At 42.1% G+C, this 17,956-nt stretch overlaps 1 protein-coding gene across 4 annotated transcripts in view; it reads right to left on the bottom strand.

Moving 5' to 3' along the window:
- Window positions 1–16,757, bottom strand: part of LOC147147976 (uncharacterized) — a 34,787-nt gene extending 18,030 nt beyond the window's left edge. For 2 of the 4 annotated variants that reach the window (XM_086031328.1, XM_086031329.1), the window contains exons 1-4: window positions 16,638–16,757; window positions 5,307–5,443; window positions 3,204–3,389; window positions 8–182 (exon numbers count right to left, since the gene is read on the bottom strand). In XM_086031328.1, the coding sequence (XP_085887454.1) occupies window positions 8–182; window positions 3,204–3,389; window positions 5,307–5,441 (496 nt within the window). In that variant the 5' untranslated portion in view covers window positions 5,442–5,443; window positions 16,638–16,757. Of the gene's footprint in view, window positions 1–7; window positions 183–3,006; window positions 3,155–3,203; window positions 3,390–5,306; window positions 5,444–16,637 lie in introns of those variants that run through there. The other 2 variants (XM_086031332.1, XM_086031331.1) reach the window with 2 other exon arrangements.
- Window positions 16,758–17,956: the final 1,199 nt, after the last annotated feature.

Below are 17,956 nucleotides of genomic sequence, written 5' to 3'. Positions count from 1 at the left end.
AGGTCACCTGAGGGTTTGACTGAGTAAAAGCCAACAGCCTCTCCATTACTCCAGCAGACCTTTGCAAAATCCTTCTCCCCATGGCAGAGGAAGGGAAGCTCCTCTTCTGAGTTCATCTCCCTTACTCTGTAGATCACCCGATTCAAAACATACAACACTATTCTCTCTCCAATGGTCTCCACCTGGAGGGCACAAAGAATCATACAGTGTATGTATATATATATATATATATATATATATATATATATATATATATATATATATACATACACACACACACTGTAAAAAGACAACAAGTTCAATTTACTTTAAAGAAATATGGAAACTCATTGCCTTACAAATAAGTAACCTTAACTTGAACTCCTCATGTTTAAACAAGCTTTTATAATTGAGCTCACAGTACTACCACCAATTTAATTATTTGGAGTATCCAATCCAAATGCCAACTTGATTGTTTTTAGGCTGCAATACAAATTTTTAATTATTTTAAGTATGTACTTATACTTATTCCTTTTAAGTCTGCAATATTAACTGTGAACTAATGACTGAGTGTTCAATACCAAGCTCACTTTGTAGTCTGAGTGTGCAGCTCTTGAACTTTATTCCTTTTAGTGTTAAAGTGGGAGTCAACCCAAACATGTTTTTTTCTAAAATATGTTCTATGCAAGCCCAGTAGTTGAAACAAGTCATTCTGATAAATATTGCGTTTGTGGAATAAGAGCTTATCCACCCGTTTTTAGACATTTCTGGGAGCGGCCATTTTGTCACTTCTGTCAACTGAAAATGACATCACAACTGCTCAGGGCTCAGGTAACGCACAATCATGGCTGACCTGTTTTCTGAAGCTGAGCCGTGATTGGTTGTTACAATTGCGTTAGTGGCTAGCAGCTGTTATCATTAGCTGGTAGTTCAACAGCTGCTCGTTAATGGCTTGCTCTTTTTTTTTCTTTTTCTATATTGTGGCCCTGGATTACTTTGTAATGTGCTGTCCATGTTTTAAGAAAGGTGCCTTCAATTGCACTTCAAGTCTTTTTCATTATGAAAAACAATAAATAAATTAAAAGAGGCTAAATAGAACTTTGTTTTCATTTAATTTATAACAACACGTTTGCCTAATAATTGTAAGAAAACATTCAGCTCAACTGTCTGGCAGGATAACTTGAAATGTATACACTGTGCCACTTCCAAAATTGCGTCAAATTGTGTTCTTAAATCCTAAACGGCCATATTAAACATTAGGAGTTGATATTTTATTTTTATGGGCAAAGCGTTTTATAAAATAAAATAAATGAAGACAAAGTTCTATTTCTATTTTTTTTTTTTGCTCATGCCAAAAAACGATCTGATCCATGACCGATCCGAACCGTCACTTATGTGATCCGTTGGACCACTAATGAGTACCAAAGACAATCTACTGGTACTCACGCGAGTATTGCATGAAAAAAATTATGTGCACCCCTGCATATCCATATATAAGCAGTCATGTTTTGTTGCTCAAATGGTTGCTCATTGCTGCTTTTCACATTGTCCTTACAAGATTAATTGGTTGACTAGTGCACCTTTTACATGTGTGCTTGTGTATATGGTAATGTTTTGGGGCACTGAATGATTTTTGTTAGATGTGCTTATTTCTAGGTCTTCATTGTTATCTTCGTCATCACAGAGAGCCTGACAGGATTACCAAAATGGCTCAATTCTGTGTTATATTTTTTGTTGATTGTTTTATTAACAATGTAAATGTTTGATGCAAACTGAGATTTAGCACACAAAAAGCGCATCTTTTAATGGAGTCCAGAGGCTTATTTTTTGTTTGCCTTTTCTGTGCAATACAATTCTATTGAAACTCAAGTCTGTTTTGTGGTCTTTTACAAACTTGACACCAACTGCGGTTAAACTAAACTGACATGAAAGGTGCTCAATGTAAACAGTCATCAACAATGCCTTATTTTCTGACTAATTTTTGTGTATTTACATATAACTTTTGTTTCACAGTATTTTTTGTTGGCTTGTTTTGTCAAGTCAGCATTAGTGTTATTTTATCTTTTAAAAATGTAGCTGTACCTACTCTGTCAAAATAAGATACCCGTACTATTATTGTAGAAAGTTAATTTGACCTAAGGGAAAAAAGTCATCTACCATAGTAAATATGTTATAACAACCTGAACAAATGAAGTTGGAATCAAACATTTTAAATTCATACAAACAACACGAATACTTTTTGTCCACTCAACACATTTTGCGATGATTTGGTTCAACAAAATTGGATCTCGCGAAATGACATTTTATCTAGGTGGAAATTCTTTCCATAATTGTATTACGTTAACCCAACAAATTATTTTTTTGAGTGAAGTAGTGGATCGGTCCATTTCTGACCCAAAATTGTGTTGCTTTTACTCCAACTGTTTTTAGAATGTACAGTGGAACAGGGGCTATAGAAGAAGCGAGGGCGCAGGCCGGATGTGGCAGCCAATCGTATTGCAGTGGGTCGGGTCCTGCTGAGAACTCGGCGCAAAGAGGAAACTTGATTGTGTCTTTCTCATCAAATCAGAAGCAGATTATATTTTCACCAAAAGCAGGGCCTGCCCTAGCCAATGTGGTGCAATAGGCAAAATTTTATTCGGCAACCCTCCCTGCAACCGCACAGGAGGCTGCACTCGCCACATCTTCTGCTGTTGCGCTTAAGCAAAGAAGCCCGAAAATGTCCAGAAGTGTGTTAAACAAATGGCCAGTGCTTTAGCTGAGGCTAATCGAGTAAAAAACCTTGATCCGATTTTTTTGTTTTGTCGCTGACTCAAGAGAATTTTTTGACATTCACAATTATCCACCCATCCATTATCCGAACCGCTTAACCTCACGAGGGTTGCGGGCGTGCTGGAGCCTATTCCAGCTGTCTTCGGCAGTAGGCACCCTGAACTGGTTGCCAAGCAGGGCACACATAGATGAACAACAACCATATACAATCAACAATCACACTTCAGGACAATTTAGAGTGTTCAATTAACCTACCCTCCAAACTGGAGTTTCCTCTGTAGTGTGAGGCGGCCGTGCAGACCAATCGTCCACCGTACCGTCCATTCACAATTATGTGGAGGGAAAATTAAACAGGTTCAGCATGACTGCAAGTACTTCTTCCTGGCTTTGTACACATTCAGTGGATGTTAGCCAGCTGCTGATTTTCACAATGACACTTGGTTTGCTTTTACCTCAAGAGCTCCATCTCGAGCAAGGTCAGATGTCTTAAGAATATCGTCCACAGTCCACCACTGGTCCAACAGGTACAGAGCAACAGCAGTGAGCGGGTCGGCGGGAGAAAAGAGGGCCAGCATCCTCTTTTTGTCACTGGAACCATACAGAGGAACATAGCCTACCCTGGAAATGTCTACACTGACCTGAAGACAATGAGGACAGGGCAGAAATGTCTATGTTATTAATATGTACCCGGCAATAAATATACAAACCATCCCCAACATTATAACCACACTCTAATGAGACTCCACGCAGGAGTTGTACAGGCCTGGCGTGAATGTCTATATTTTTTATGCTTATTGTCCTTTGTGCAAGTACCCTAAACGTGCAAGTACCCCAATGTGGCTGGGGTAGCGAGGGCCCTGTTTTATTTGCTGTTTCAATCAAAAATATAAGATAACGGGTGAGTGCAAGAGAAGCACTATTTATATTTATTTTGTTTAATCAAGTGGTAATTACCATCCTCTATTCTGTTACGAAGCCTTCGATAGCATCATTTTCTACAAACATATATTGTATCTTAACCATATATTACAATCGACTGGTTCCACTGGTTCAAAGTCCACAAGCGCGTTCTCTATATGGTGGTTCTCAACCATTTTTCATCACCCCGTATGAAATTTTTTTTTCAGCCAAGTACCCCTTAACTCGCGCAAACCAGTTTTGGATGAAAAAGCAAAAAGACTTAAAACAGCATGCTATGACATCAATGTCTGATTTATATTTATTTATATATATATATATATATATATATATATATATATATATATATATATATATATATATATATATATATATATATATATATATATATATATAGGTATATATATATATATATATATATATATATACACACACATACACGTGGGTGTATTAATACGTTTCGGTACGGCATGTTCGGTTCGGTCCACTTGCGTACCGTTTCTGATCAGGTTTTATTATTAGCGCTAGCTTACGCGCGAGTAGGTTTTCACATGGACGCTATTGAGTGTTGCACGCGTAGGAGAGTGGGGGCACAGAAGAGGAGCCAGTACGCCAGAAGCCGTGATAAATCATGAATGCAGGGATAAATGGCATTATTTTGGCACACGCAAACAAGCCACAGCTCGAAGGTCCCCCCGTACACTGCGGTCTCCTGTTTGGGAACATTTTGGCTTTCCTTTTAAAATCGCCAAATAAGTCCCAAAGTTGTGTGCCGACACTGCTACATGGAGATCGGCGGCTATGTTGCAGGTAGCACGTCTAACATAATAACGCACTTAAAACGGCATCATCCGACTTTGAATTGTTTCTTCGACGAGTAAGAAAGCAGACTTTTTAGCCAAAAACGTCAAATTTAAATAGCGAGATTTATCATGTGCTGTTGAACATTCAAAGATTTCAATGCCTAAAAAGTGTATATAATTTCATAAAGACTTTTTAACTTTTTAAGTGCCAGACATTTTCAGACGCTGTTTTTACCCTAACGCTTGAAAAAAATATGAATAAATTCCTGGGATTGAATGGCTGGACTGTGAAAAGACATATAAAAACGTTTTGGCAGTGACTGAGTTAAAGTTACTGTATTTTTTTTTTTCATTATAAAAATATATTTATTAGATTTAATATAGTTAGCAATAATTGTAACTGTTGTATGCATGTACTGTAATGACGACTTGTCTTTAACTTGGATATTTATGTAGTTGTCTCCAAGGCCGTTGCTGCTGAGTGTTCAAAGATTTCAGTGTTAATAGTTTATTAAATCAAGAGACCTTTATTGTTCGTGTATTTTTTATTCTGGTGTAATTTCTTAGAATATCACCTGAATGGTTTGCTTTTATTTATTTTTTCTAAAAAGACGTCAAATTTACTTTTCATCTTTCAAAATAAATGTATATCTTTTTAAAAATGCTGGGGGTTTTTTGTACCGGAAACTGACGTTTCCAAGAAACCGAACCAAAATGTGATTTAGCGTACCGTTACACCTTCAATATAGTACTTTGACTTGATATTTTCCATTCATGAAACAAGGCACTGACTAAACAGAGAGGTGAGCAGGTTCTTTTTTATGGCTGTATAACCTTGGTGGAGTCCGAGAGGATGAGTTGCTCGGCAGAATCTGTGTTGCTGTAAAGGAGGCTGTTCATGTAGTTGTGAGCCGATGTTTCCAGCTCAGCCTGGCTGACATTTGCCAGGAAATCCACAGGGAACTTCATACCTAGATGACACAAAACCGTAAGCAATTGGACACATCAGGTCTAATATTTGGAACCAAAATAATCACATATGGGTATCATGTACAGTAAATGTAAAAAGCGAGGAATGAAAACACAATACATTTTAAATATAACGGATGGAAAATTGATTTTTTTATTATTATTAAAATCATTCAACCCATCCAACCCAGTCCACTTCTGTCTGTCTCTTGTTAAATTTGATTTGAGTAAATGATATGTAAGATTTATTTGTGTTATTTCTGGTGTTGTTCCGATGCCATTTTTTGGCCCCCACACCGATTCCAATACCCAGCTGTGCGGTATCGGCCGATGCCGATACTGTACCGATACCAGACTTTTGAGGAAAAAAAAAAAAAGATATATATGAGCATTTTTTTCTTGTAATTCTAAAGAACTGCATAAGCACTTGGATGTAAAACCATTGCTATCATGGCTTGGTCAGACTTAAAAAAGAGATTGTGTCGGAAAAAAGTTTGTTTTGAGTATTAATGACCCATCGCAACAGCTTCCGCTCCCAAATTCACTTTCAAAACCAAAAACAAGCAGTAGAAAAATCCAACAAGTTCAACTCCAAAATCCATAATTGAGCAAGGTTTGTTGTTTCCCTTGTTCATGCTCGCTGCCGCCGCAAGCTTTTGGTGCTTGTTCACGTTTCGTCCTCAAATGTTTTATCAGGTTTGAAGTATTGAACCTGACCACTTTCGTTCCACCTCTTGCAACTTTCGCACCGCTAATTTTGCACTTAGCTGTTGTACTCACTGGAGTTTCTATGCTGAAGTACAGTAGTTCCATATCGCCGCGGACATTATTTCTCCTGTACCTCACTGTTTTTTTTCTCTCAACATGAAAAAGCAGCCCCACCATTGGTTAATTGCGTCCGCTCTGGGCCAATAACGACGGCTAATACTGAACAGTCACCACACACCAGTGTCGTGAATGAGCAAGATACAAGGCGCTGCATTCAATGTAAATTGAGCAGGGTTTGTTGTTGTGGTCCATTCCCTTTGTTCATGCTCGCTGCCGCCGCCAACTCTTGGTACTCGTTCACATGTTTTGTTCTCAAATGTTGCATCAGGTTTAACGTATTGAACCTGGCCACTTTGGTTCCGCCTCTTCCAACATTCGCTCTAGCTGGAGTTTCTATGTTGAAGTAGTTACATATCGTCGACATTATAGCTCCTGTACCCCACTGCCCCCCCTCCCCACACACACATGAAAAAGCAGCAGGGAGCAAGATACAAAGCGCTGCATTCAACGTTCTTTACTAGTACAGCATCGGGAAATGGCATCGGCACGTTATTTGTAAGTACTCGCAGATACCGAAACCAGTGTTTTAATGTGGTATCGGGATACTTCCCGATACCAGTATCAGTATCGGAACAACACTAGTTATTTCTGAGAAAACCTTCTATTAAAATTTCTCAACTGAGCAAATGCTAGTTTAATCACATCTATTGTTACAGGCCAAACTGCAACCAATTTTGGTTTATTCAGGTCTTTTTTTTTTAATTCTCAGAGATGCCGTGAACTAATTCAAAGATTCAAAGCAGTCACACATTCATGGTCAAAGACATGTTTGATGTATTTTTGTCTTCTTAAATGTGTTCTTTAACATTTGTTGTAAAATACTGGGAAAACCTGCAGTTAGTATACTGCATGTACCCGCCAAAGGACATCAGCTGGAGACGAGTAATCGTCTGTGCTTTCTATTGAGCAAACAAAAAAAATGTGTGTGTGCAGATGCATGCGTTTCAACAACAGTGAAAGCTGGCCCCTGTGCAGCCCCGAGGGCAGGGAGATGTGAATACCACACAGCCCATGCATAAACCAGTCAGACATCCCCCCCCCCCCCTCACAGAGGTCTCTTCTGTATGCTAGGGCTACGTTCACACTGCAGCTCAATTCCAATTTTTTTGCCCATATGTGACAAGTATCAGATTTTTTTTCATGCAGCGTGAACAGTACAATTCCGATTTTTCCAAATCCGACCTATAGGCCTCTTTCCTATTTGGATATAAGTCGGATATGCATGCGATGCGTCTGCAGTATGAATGTTCATCCCCACACATCCGATCTATATGTCATCATAGGCCAGATACATACCTGTCAACTTACACGTTTTCCCTGTATTTTATGCGTTTTTTGATCATTTCAAATTGTGTACGCCGTATAACAATTTTTGTACAGAGGGGGAAAAAAAATGTTTAACTCTTTTTTTGTTTGACCGATCTCGTCTTGCCCCTTTCGGCTCTAATACGGAGCGTCCGTTAGCGCTTGCGGCTGTAAACTTCGGTCGACTTTCACGAGCAGAGCGAAATGTCCGTTCCGTTTCCCCAACCTCTTCCCGAGAGTGCTCGGGAAACTATTGACATTGTCCGTAAATCTGCAAAGTTGTTTTGAGTAATAGTTGTTGCCTTTATATTTTACTTAATTGAATCCCGCTTCAAATATGAAGCATAAATTTGACAAACTGTAACGAGTGGTAGTGAGCTGAGGGAATACTTCGTCATGAACGAGTGTTGTTGGATAGCCGAAGGAGCAAAGACTTCTTGATGTTCCACAAGCAGTTGTATTTGCAATAAAACAATACTTCCCCAGCATACCGCGCATTACTCAAGAACGTGGTATACCTGGCGAGTCCATGACAATAAGTGTACTGAAGTTTAGGGAAAAAGAAGTGACTAACTAACATAATAAGCCCAAGAGGCGCCACCATGTGGCGAGATGCCGTACCACAATAACTGACTGACCCCAGCCGTACACAGCTGAAGACGCACCTGCCCATACCAAATAGCATCTATACATAGAATACACCAATGGACGGCATGTACAAAGGGCAAAAACGGCATACAAATTAAAATGAACCGACACTTTAAAATAAAAACGTGCAGCGGAAAATCTTTCTCTTTTTTTTTCCACCAACTCCAAAGAACCTCGACCTCAAAATGGCTACAAACAGGCAGTAGAACACACAGAAATCTACACTGTCACCTTGACAAACTACAGCTAAACAACATAGCGTGAATACAAAATAACCATAGACAACCCCATTTCACTTCAGATCAAGCCTGCCCGTGTGAAATTCGTTTGTCCATCTTTTCTCACGCCAACCAGACATGATCCTGGGGCAGCGTCTAGGTCTGAGGTTGTATCGGTCCGAAGGAGTCGGTTCTGGGCCTGGCCCAGTTGAGAGACCATGTGAAGCAGTGTCCACATCATAATCAGAGTCAATATCTGGTAATCCAAAGGGAAATGGATTGGAGTCAGTCTCGCCGTCCACGGGCGGGGCCGAGGGGCAACAAAGTCAGTGTCCAAAACCTCAGGGGTCCCTCTCTCAGTGGGCAAGGAAACCAAGTGTCTTTCGGCAGTAAGAGAATCCCAGGTATGGAATGGTTGCATATTCACAACATGATAAACACCGGCATCAGCACCAGTGTCCAGCCACGTGAGTCTGTAATTAACATCACTGAGTTTCTGAGACACACACAGCGGCCCTACAAACAGTGGTGCAAGTTTAGCAGTAAATTTAGACTGAGCATCCGACCTGGGGTGCGTTCTGACTCTAACAAGGTCACCGACGCGAAAAATGACATGTCGTCATCTCAAGTCATAGTAGCGTTTTTGTCTGTCATGACTGTAGTTGATGGCTGCTCTGGCATGAGTCTCAGGATAAGGAACACCTGGCTCGTCAACACCGTCACTGGAGAGTTTTATGATAAAGTCAAGCGGGGTGTCCAACTCACGACCGTAGAGCATCATGGCGGGACTCAGACCAGTACTGTCATGTGGGGCAGTACGTAGCGCAAAGCAAATGTGAGGTAGGTACTTGTCCTATGAAGTGTGCCTGTCCCCTACGTAATCACGGATGGCAGTTTTCAGAGTCCGGTTGACACGTTCAGCAGCATTCATCTGATGGTGGTATGCCGTAGTGAGTCTGTGAGACAGAGCCCAAGGCAGAAACGACTTGTTCAAACAGTTCACTCACGAAAGGAGACCCTCTGTCGGAAATCAGTTAAGCAGGCAAACCATGTCTAGCAAAAACGTCAGTGACAAATTTACCAGCTGCTACTTGAGATGTAGCTTCCCTGACTGCACTCACTTCAAACGATTTAGTAAGATAATCAACAAACACAATCAAGTATGCGTTACCTGACGGGGTGCGGGGCAGTGGGCCAACAAAATCGACACCCACAAACTCCCAGGGTTTTTGAGGTACAATGGGAACCATAAAACCTGCAGGCTTTCTCTGACTCGGCTTAGTGAACAGGCAGACAGAGCACGAAGTTACATAGTGTTTTATATCAGCGGCCATTTTGGGCCAGAAAAACCTGAAACGCAGTCTAGCTAAAGTCTTTGAAACACCAAGGTGACCTGCAGTGGGGTGGTCATGATAATAGTCCAGCAAGGTGCCTCTGACAGAAGTTGGGGCAAACAGTTTTAACTCTTTCAAAGGGTGCAAAGCACATTTGGACTTAAGAGTCTTTGTAATACAAAAGAAGAGTCATACACTACATAGTGAGAGAGATTGTCATCACCCGGGTCGTCCGCTTCAATGTGCCTGAGTAGAGGACCTGTAACAGGATCATCCAACTGTAACCGTCTCAATTGACAACGGTCTGCGAACGTAACAGGAGGCAGAGCACGAAGGTCAAAGCTGCCAATGACAGCATGTTCAGGTAAGAGATCCGTTGGACCGTCACAAGTCAGGGTCAGGGGATTGCGTGATAGCGCATCAGAAACATTGTTGCGCACGCCAGGCTTGTGCACTATAGTGAAGTCAAAGTCCTGTAGGTCCTGACTAGCGAGTAAGTCGACCCGAGGGGTTCTGACGAGACATAAGCCATTTGAGGCTATTGTGGTCTGTAAATATAGTGACATGCATACCTTCAACATATGGGCGAAAGTGCTTGAGGGCCCATATCACAGCGAGGCACTCCTTCTCTGAAGTGAAGTAGGGGAGCTCAGCTTTGTGAAGGGAGCGGCTAGCAAAGGTCACAACATACTTACGACCCATGTCATCCTTCTGCATCAACGCAGCACACAGACCAACGTCACATGCATCAGCGTGGATGAAAAAGGGGCGTTCGAAGTCGGGGAATGACAGGACAGGAGCCGACGTGATACGGTCCTTCAAGGTGTCCATGGCTCTTTGGCAGTTGTCGTCCCAGTGGAAAGCTGCATCGTTCCTTGTGAGAGCGTGAAGAGGTTCAGCATGACGGCCATAATCCTGAATGAAGCGTCGATAATATCCAGTCAGGCCAAGGAACTGTCGGACATGTTTCACTGTAGTGGGGGCATTGAACTCCTTGACTGCCTTAACTTTGTCCGGATCCGGTTTAATACCAGATGACGTGATGCGGTAGCCGAGGAATGTGAACTCTTTGAGGCAGAACTGGCACTTACTGAGCTTCAGCGACAGGCCAGCAGCTTGGAGTCTGTCCAGCACTTCCTCCAGATTGGTTAAGTGTTGTTCGAAGGTAGGTGAGGCAATCACAATGTCATCAAGGTAGACTGCACACGTTTTGTAAATGAGGCCGGCAAGTACAGAGTTCATCAGTCTTTGAACGGTTGCGGGTGTTGCAGAGAACGAAAGGTAGCACCCGGAACTGGAAGAGACCACAGTGTGAGATGAAGGCAGTTTTCGGTCTAGAGGCCTCTGATACAGCAACCTGCCAATAGCCGCTCGCTAAGTCTAAGGTTGAGACAAACGTACCCCTCGCTAAAAAGTCTAAAGACTCGTCTTTTTGAGTCACTTGATTGAGACCGCGAAAGTCCACACAGAACCTCGGGTCTGTTGACAATGGCCACTGGAGCAGCCCAAGGGCTTGTAGAAGGTTCAATGATATTGTCTTTTAACATCTGTTGCACTTGGTCCTCAATCACACGTTTTTTTGCAGGTGACATGCGATACGGTGGGAGATTCACAGGTTTTGCATCACCAGTCTCTATGACATGTTCAAAGAGTGACGTTCGACCAAGATGACCATCAAACATGGGAGAAAAATTGGTGAGCAGACCAATCAAAGCGTCCTTGCAGAAAGGTTTGATTTCGAAACCTTCTCCGCAAGAGTCGAGTAAAGTGTGTCTATCGACACTAAAGTCTCAGATGAATGTGAGCAATAACTTTGACAATCCTCCTCCTTATCCACAAGGGGGCAGATAATGTCATCCATGTGGACCATCTTTGTGGGAATGTGGATAGACACAGACGCTCTTGTCATGAAATCCATCCCCAGAATGAAAGGAGAAGACAATTTTGGCATAATCGCAAAACGCTAGTTAAAGCCTCTGTTCATGAATCCAATATTGAGCCAAATGACGCCTTCAGGGATGCAAGGGGCATTATTGTCAAGGTTAACAGCAGAGCCGATCCACTCATTCGTTTTGCTGGGGTAGGTGCCATTAACTTGAATGAGGTCTGCTCGTACAGCTGAGAGGGAAGCACCCGTGTCAAGAGTAGCATCCACACATGTTGCATTGAAGTTCACTTTTGTTCTCAGAGGAGTAGTCCAGTGTACCTCGGAAAAATTGTCCTCCAAGTGTCCAAGAATCAGCTCATCCTGAACTGGAGGTGAAAGAGGCTCAGCTAACGACTGGAGGGAGGTTGGCCTCTGCGAAACGTCCTCCCTCCTCTGTAGTTTCCCGACTGCTTGCTTCGCTGCAGGGCTGTTGCGGCTGACCTCATCAGGCTTTTGCTGGCCTGAGTCAGGGGAACCAGGCGCTAGAGGTGGTTGCTTCGGGCCGGGCCTTGTTGCATTTACAGCGGTTTGTGCAGAAAATGGATTGTTGTTACAGTTGGGACAAGTGCGTGACGTAAATCCTGGTAGAGAACATTTAAAGCAGTAAGGGTCAGATTTACGCCGCTCTTCGTAATGTGAAGAGCTCTGTGGTCCACTTGGTCCAAGCACTGAGTGAAGCTCATGAGCGCGAACCAAAAGGTCCATCACAGAAGAGATGTTGGTGCCATAAAGTGCAACTCTGTATTTCTCAAGAGAGTGTTTACTAATGAGTTAAATCTGCTCTCTTTCGAGCGGTGGGCTTTTCAGCTTGTTAAATTCACTCAGCATGTGGGCAACAAAAGTTGGGAGTGGTTCATCATGAGCCTGGATACGGTCCAAAAGCCCCCTCAGGATACGTTCTTGGTTGTCAGGAGGCAGAAACACTGTCTTGAACAGCTGACAGAATTGAGCCCATGAGGTAATGTGGGAGCTCACGAGTCTTGAACCATTTCCTGGGCTCAATCGTGAGAAAGTGTGGCAATTCATTGAGTAACTGTCCATCAGTAAGGCACAATGAGGATTTGTAAGTGCTAACAGCTTGCAACCAGTCCTCAAGCAGCACTCTACAGTCTCCGGAGTACACAGGAGGCTCCATCTTGGAGTGATACAAGGCTGCTGCAATGACTCTGGAAGTGTTGCTCAGTTCAACCGAGTAAGACGGGAGGAAAGGACTGGCAGGTAGGAATGGATTTGTTGGCAAGAACGGAAGTGGTATGGTTGGCATTGACTGTTGGTTCTGTTCTAGTCATTACAGGAACGTGAGGTGTGGATGTAGCAACAGGGACAACAGAAGACTGCAGGACCGCTGGAGGAACAGGGTTTTCTTTGCTGAGGCAGTCCCATTGTTCGAGCAAATTCTGTTGTATGTTCAGCGAGTCACGTAAACAGTCACTCAGTCTACTAACTTCTGCTCTCAAGTCCACTACTTGTTGGTTAAGATTAGGGTTCTTAGTTTTGGCTGTGTCAAACATTGGTAAAGAGGTGAGCTCCATCATGTCCGAGGCGCAGTCTAAGTCGTCTGGGTGACATGCCATCATGCTATACAAGAGGTTAGGCTTGAACACTACACAGACCCTTAAGAGCAATAACTATCAGTCGGACTAAGCTATGCTGATTAAATGTAACACATGTAAAACTACCAGTCACGCTAAATTTGAAGAAAAGAGCTCGAATTAAACCCAAATCAATCACCCAAAACTAAAAGGAGACTGTTGCGGTAATGGCTAGCATGGCGGAAAATTAAGGGACCGTCTAGATTCAGTAGAGCAAGAGGAATTGTGCACATCATAGAGGGCAACTTCCCCAGCATACCGCGCGTTACTCAAGAATGTAGCGGTCGGGTACACCCGACCGAGTCCATGACAAAAAGTGTACTGAAGTCTAGGGAAAAAGAAGTGACTAACTAACATAATAAACCCAAGAGGCGCAACCGTGTGGCGAGATGCCATACCACAATAACTGACTTGTTACAATATGTGGTGATAGTAGCAGCCACACAGATGGATGGATCATTTATTACGCGCTGCAATGGCATGCCATCATCTTTAGTAGATTCCTCCATTAAATAAAATGGGAGGAGCGTTGCCTCATATTCCCAAAATATTTCTACCTCCTCCCACCTTGCTACTCCGGTGATATGAGATGATAAAATGATCCCCTACATGCGAGTCGTCTTTTGTTTTCGTGCAAGTCACTCGACATTGTGCTTTATGTCACATATCGGACACGTTGTGTTCGTGCACGAGTACATAAAAAGATTGGATTTAACAATTTTTAGTGTTGTCTATGTATATCTTGTACGGGACTACACATGCAAATTAGCGCCAATTAGTGCGGAATCAGTGTATTCACATTTATTAAAATGTAATGCCTCATTCAAATAAACATTAAGAACTACCACATGGAGTAGGCTACTCATAGGTCATGTCATTATCTTCCAAACCGCTTATCCTATATAGGGTTGCGGGGAGTTGCTGGAGCCTATCCCAGCCGTCAATGGGCGAAGGCAGACTACACCCTGAACTGGTCGCCAGCCAGTCGCAGGGCACAGCTACTCATAGGTTACAATTTTATTATAAAAAAAAATAATTCATATGTTACTACCACTATTTTCTTTTACGACTTTTGTCCCCCATGTAATTCATTTGTATTCTCCAAGCCTTTTCCCGAAGACTTTAAAGCTGCACTCAGATTCACATTCGACAGATAGACTCAGCACAGAGGCTGGAATCGTTATAACCAAGTAACAGTGTTTACAGAGGTAAGAAAAGTTTTATACAGTTATTGCTTGAGAAACTGTTTATGTCTACAATATATTTGACATGAGAACATTCATTGTTTATTTACCGGACTTTCGAAGTTCAGGTCTTCCTTAGACAACCACAATTAAGCCATTCCTAATATTCAATAAAATAACACAAATTCAAAAATAATTTACTAAAAATGTAAAAGTATATATTTTTTTCATAAATCTCATTGGGTGGGCAGTCTGTCAATCTGGGTGGGCCTGTGCACACCCAGGCCCACCCATGGCTCCACCCCTGATGTCAATGTTAATAAAGTGTACGTCAACCCAAATATATTTTTTTCCAGAATATGTTCTATGAAGGCCCACTAGTTGAAATGTGGCATTCTTATTTATATTGCGTTTGGGAAATAAATTAAGCAGCAAATTGCACCCACCTTTAGTCATCCCAGGGGGCAGCCATTTTGTCACTTCTGTCGACTTAAGATGAGATCGGAGTTGCTCAGGACTCAGATAACGACCAATCACGGTTCACCTGTTTTCTGACGCTGAGCCGTGATGGGCCGTTATCAGAGCTCTAAGCAACTTCAATGTCATCTTCAGTCGGCAGAAGTGACAAAATGGCCGCCCCCTGAGCTAGCTAAAAACAGGTGGATTTCTCATATTCCACAAACTCAATATTAATCAGACTGCCGTGTTTAGACTAGTGGGCCTGTATAGAACATATTCTGGAAAAAAAAAAATTTGTGTTGACTTCAGCTTTAATTATCACATACGACAATTTGAAATTTGGTTACAGATTTTAGCAGAATTGGGCATCGTCTATCTGTCTATAATTTCTGGACGGTATTTCCGGCCAACCCACGTGGTCCCAGTCCGTCCCTCATCGGCAACAGCCAATCAGCGTTTAGAACCTCATTTTCACGTCACACGCAGACGCCACCGAATAAAGAAAAAATATTAAACAAAAACAAGAGACACATATACTCAACGTGTCGATCGGTGAAATAAAAACAAAATGGGGCACATCTGTGGGACCGAAAGGCATACAACACTGTTTTAATTTTATTTTTTTTATTTGTTTGGCTGCGTGTCAGGAGTGGGGCAACTGCGTGTGACGTAGTACCAGTTAAGTCTGTTCTCGACACTGTTTGGCTGGCTGAAATACAGACGGGAACTCATAGACGGACTAAAGCATAGACGAATGCCCAGCTCTGGATTTTTGCATGCATCGTGGAAGTTAACATGTTAACATTGGCTTTCGCCGCTAAGCCACGTAAAATTATGTGGCGGGCCAGATCTTGCCCCAGGCCTTGTGTTTGACGCTTTAGATTGTTAAATATGTAAAAAAAAAAAAAAAAGAAAATTAAAAAACCGTGGACTGCCCAATGCTTGACGCCAGCTTTACCTTGAATTAATATAGACAATCGAGAACAGGACGGGATGTACAGTGTAGACTGCAGGTTGTGAAATGGACTTTGGGGAGAAAAAACAACAAAAAAGAACTAAGGGAAAGTTGTTCGGTTTACGAAGCAGAGTATAATTTGAAAGGAACACAAAGTTCTCGCCAATTGAAAGGGGGGCGGGCTGCACGCGTGCGCGAGCGAGTGGGTGTGTGCTCACAGTGTCACAACAGTTAAGTGATGAATTCATCAACTGCAGAGGACAACACACCTCACAAAAAGAAAAAACAACAACATGCAAAAAATGAAAGCATACATTTGTCACGTGTTACGAATGTGCCCCATTTCATTTTGACAGTGGGGGAATTTATGCTACACCAATGTTGTCGAAATACATTCTGTCATTTAATTCACATTTGTTTTCAGAACCAATTAGTCTGAAAGGTGATTGTGAGATTTGTAAACTAGCAACAGCGGCCGGTCTTTTCAGAACACGTTGTTCCCATTGAAAGAGATTGTTGACGTTTAAAGCGCAGCCACAAAAGAAGATGGGCAGGGAGTGATGTGAAGTATAGTCTACATACAGGGATGCAGCAAAACCGCACACATAGCCAGGATAAGCACAGAACACAGTAGAGTCCTGCTACTTTTCACTACACTTCTCACCGGTCGGTGTCTCATGCAGCCTGACAACAGACCAGACGCTCACTCACACATACGATTGGCAGCACTCATACACAAAACTTACCGTCGAGAGTTCTCCCTCCTTCAAATCTCCAACAACCGCGGTCCAAAACCACCTAATTGACTTAAAAGCTAAAAAGGCTTCTGCTCTTTCTGCTGTTCAAAGAACGATGTTCGCATGCCCCGCCCAGGTCACCAATCCTGTGGTGCTGTTATGTAACTCAGCTTTAATCCTCTCGCGAGCTAACCCTTTCAAATGAATAGAATTGGATCCTGCTAACTTCACAGTCACACTCTTTGTGTTTATTATTATATCGTCAACATTAGATGCTTAAACATGTTGGTCACCTATGTTTTTACATTCAGAAACTATGGCCGGATTTTAAAAACAACAATATCAACAACAACAACAACTTGGTAAAACAAAATTTTGATTGAAAAAAATATCTAAATGGTCAAGTTCGTAACTACAAATAGTTTATTCAAATACGAATTGAGTTAATGTTTGAACGTTTGCGACGATGTCAGTCTCCATAGAATGGGGCCCGTGCGCGCGTCATCCGTCATCATCCGCCTTGTTGGGAGCTACGGTTAATGAGCGTACGTTAAAGCCTGTGTATTTGTCGATTCAAAAACATGTTAATAAACAAAAAAAGTGGCGGGGATTTACTAGGATAAATTAGACAGTGAAACCAGAGACGACCGATATCTTGCAAAAATAGTCATTATGAATGGTTTGAATCCCTACAGAATTCCCCAAATTACGAACCGGACCTACTTCCTCCTTTGTGTGCGCCGGATATTTTCACGTACCTGTGTGTAGTGTGAGCGCCTACACTTCGGAGCAATTTAAGCATGATAAATCTTTAGCCTCTGTTGTGTTACGTGGAGTATAAAAGAGGTACCAAAAGCGCCATTGTCAGGTGAAGTGATTGATCATTTAATAAATACGTTCCTGGAGCAACATTGACTTGAACTGGGGAAATTGACCTCAATTCTAAATTCTCGGCTCCAAATGTAGACATTAGAGCTCGCCAGTGCTTTAGCTCAGGACCACAATTCATGCAGATTGAGAGACAGCTAGGTTCAATGCAACATTCTTTCAACATTCTTTAAACATTTTTTAAAGAAGTCAACGCAAACGTTTTTTTTTTTCAAAAATATGTTCTATGCAAGCCCACTAGTTGAAACAGGGCACTCTGATAAATATTGCATTTGTGGAATAAGTGTTAATCCACTCGTATTTAGCCATCTCTGGGGGCGGCCGTTTTGTTTTGTGTTGACTGAAAATAACATCACAACTGCTCACAACAACCAATCACGGCTCAGATTCAGAAAAAAAGGTCAGCTGTGATTGGTTGTTGCGAGAAGTTGTGACGTCAT

The sequence above is a fragment of the Filicampus tigris genome, chromosome 5, assembly GCF_054856515.1.
Source record: "Filicampus tigris isolate MCC_2025a chromosome 5, RoL_Ftig_1.0, whole genome shotgun sequence".
NCBI classification, from domain to species: Eukaryota; Metazoa; Chordata; class Actinopteri; order Syngnathiformes; family Syngnathidae; genus Filicampus; species Filicampus tigris.
This window is presented reverse-complemented; position numbering and strand designations above follow the sequence as displayed.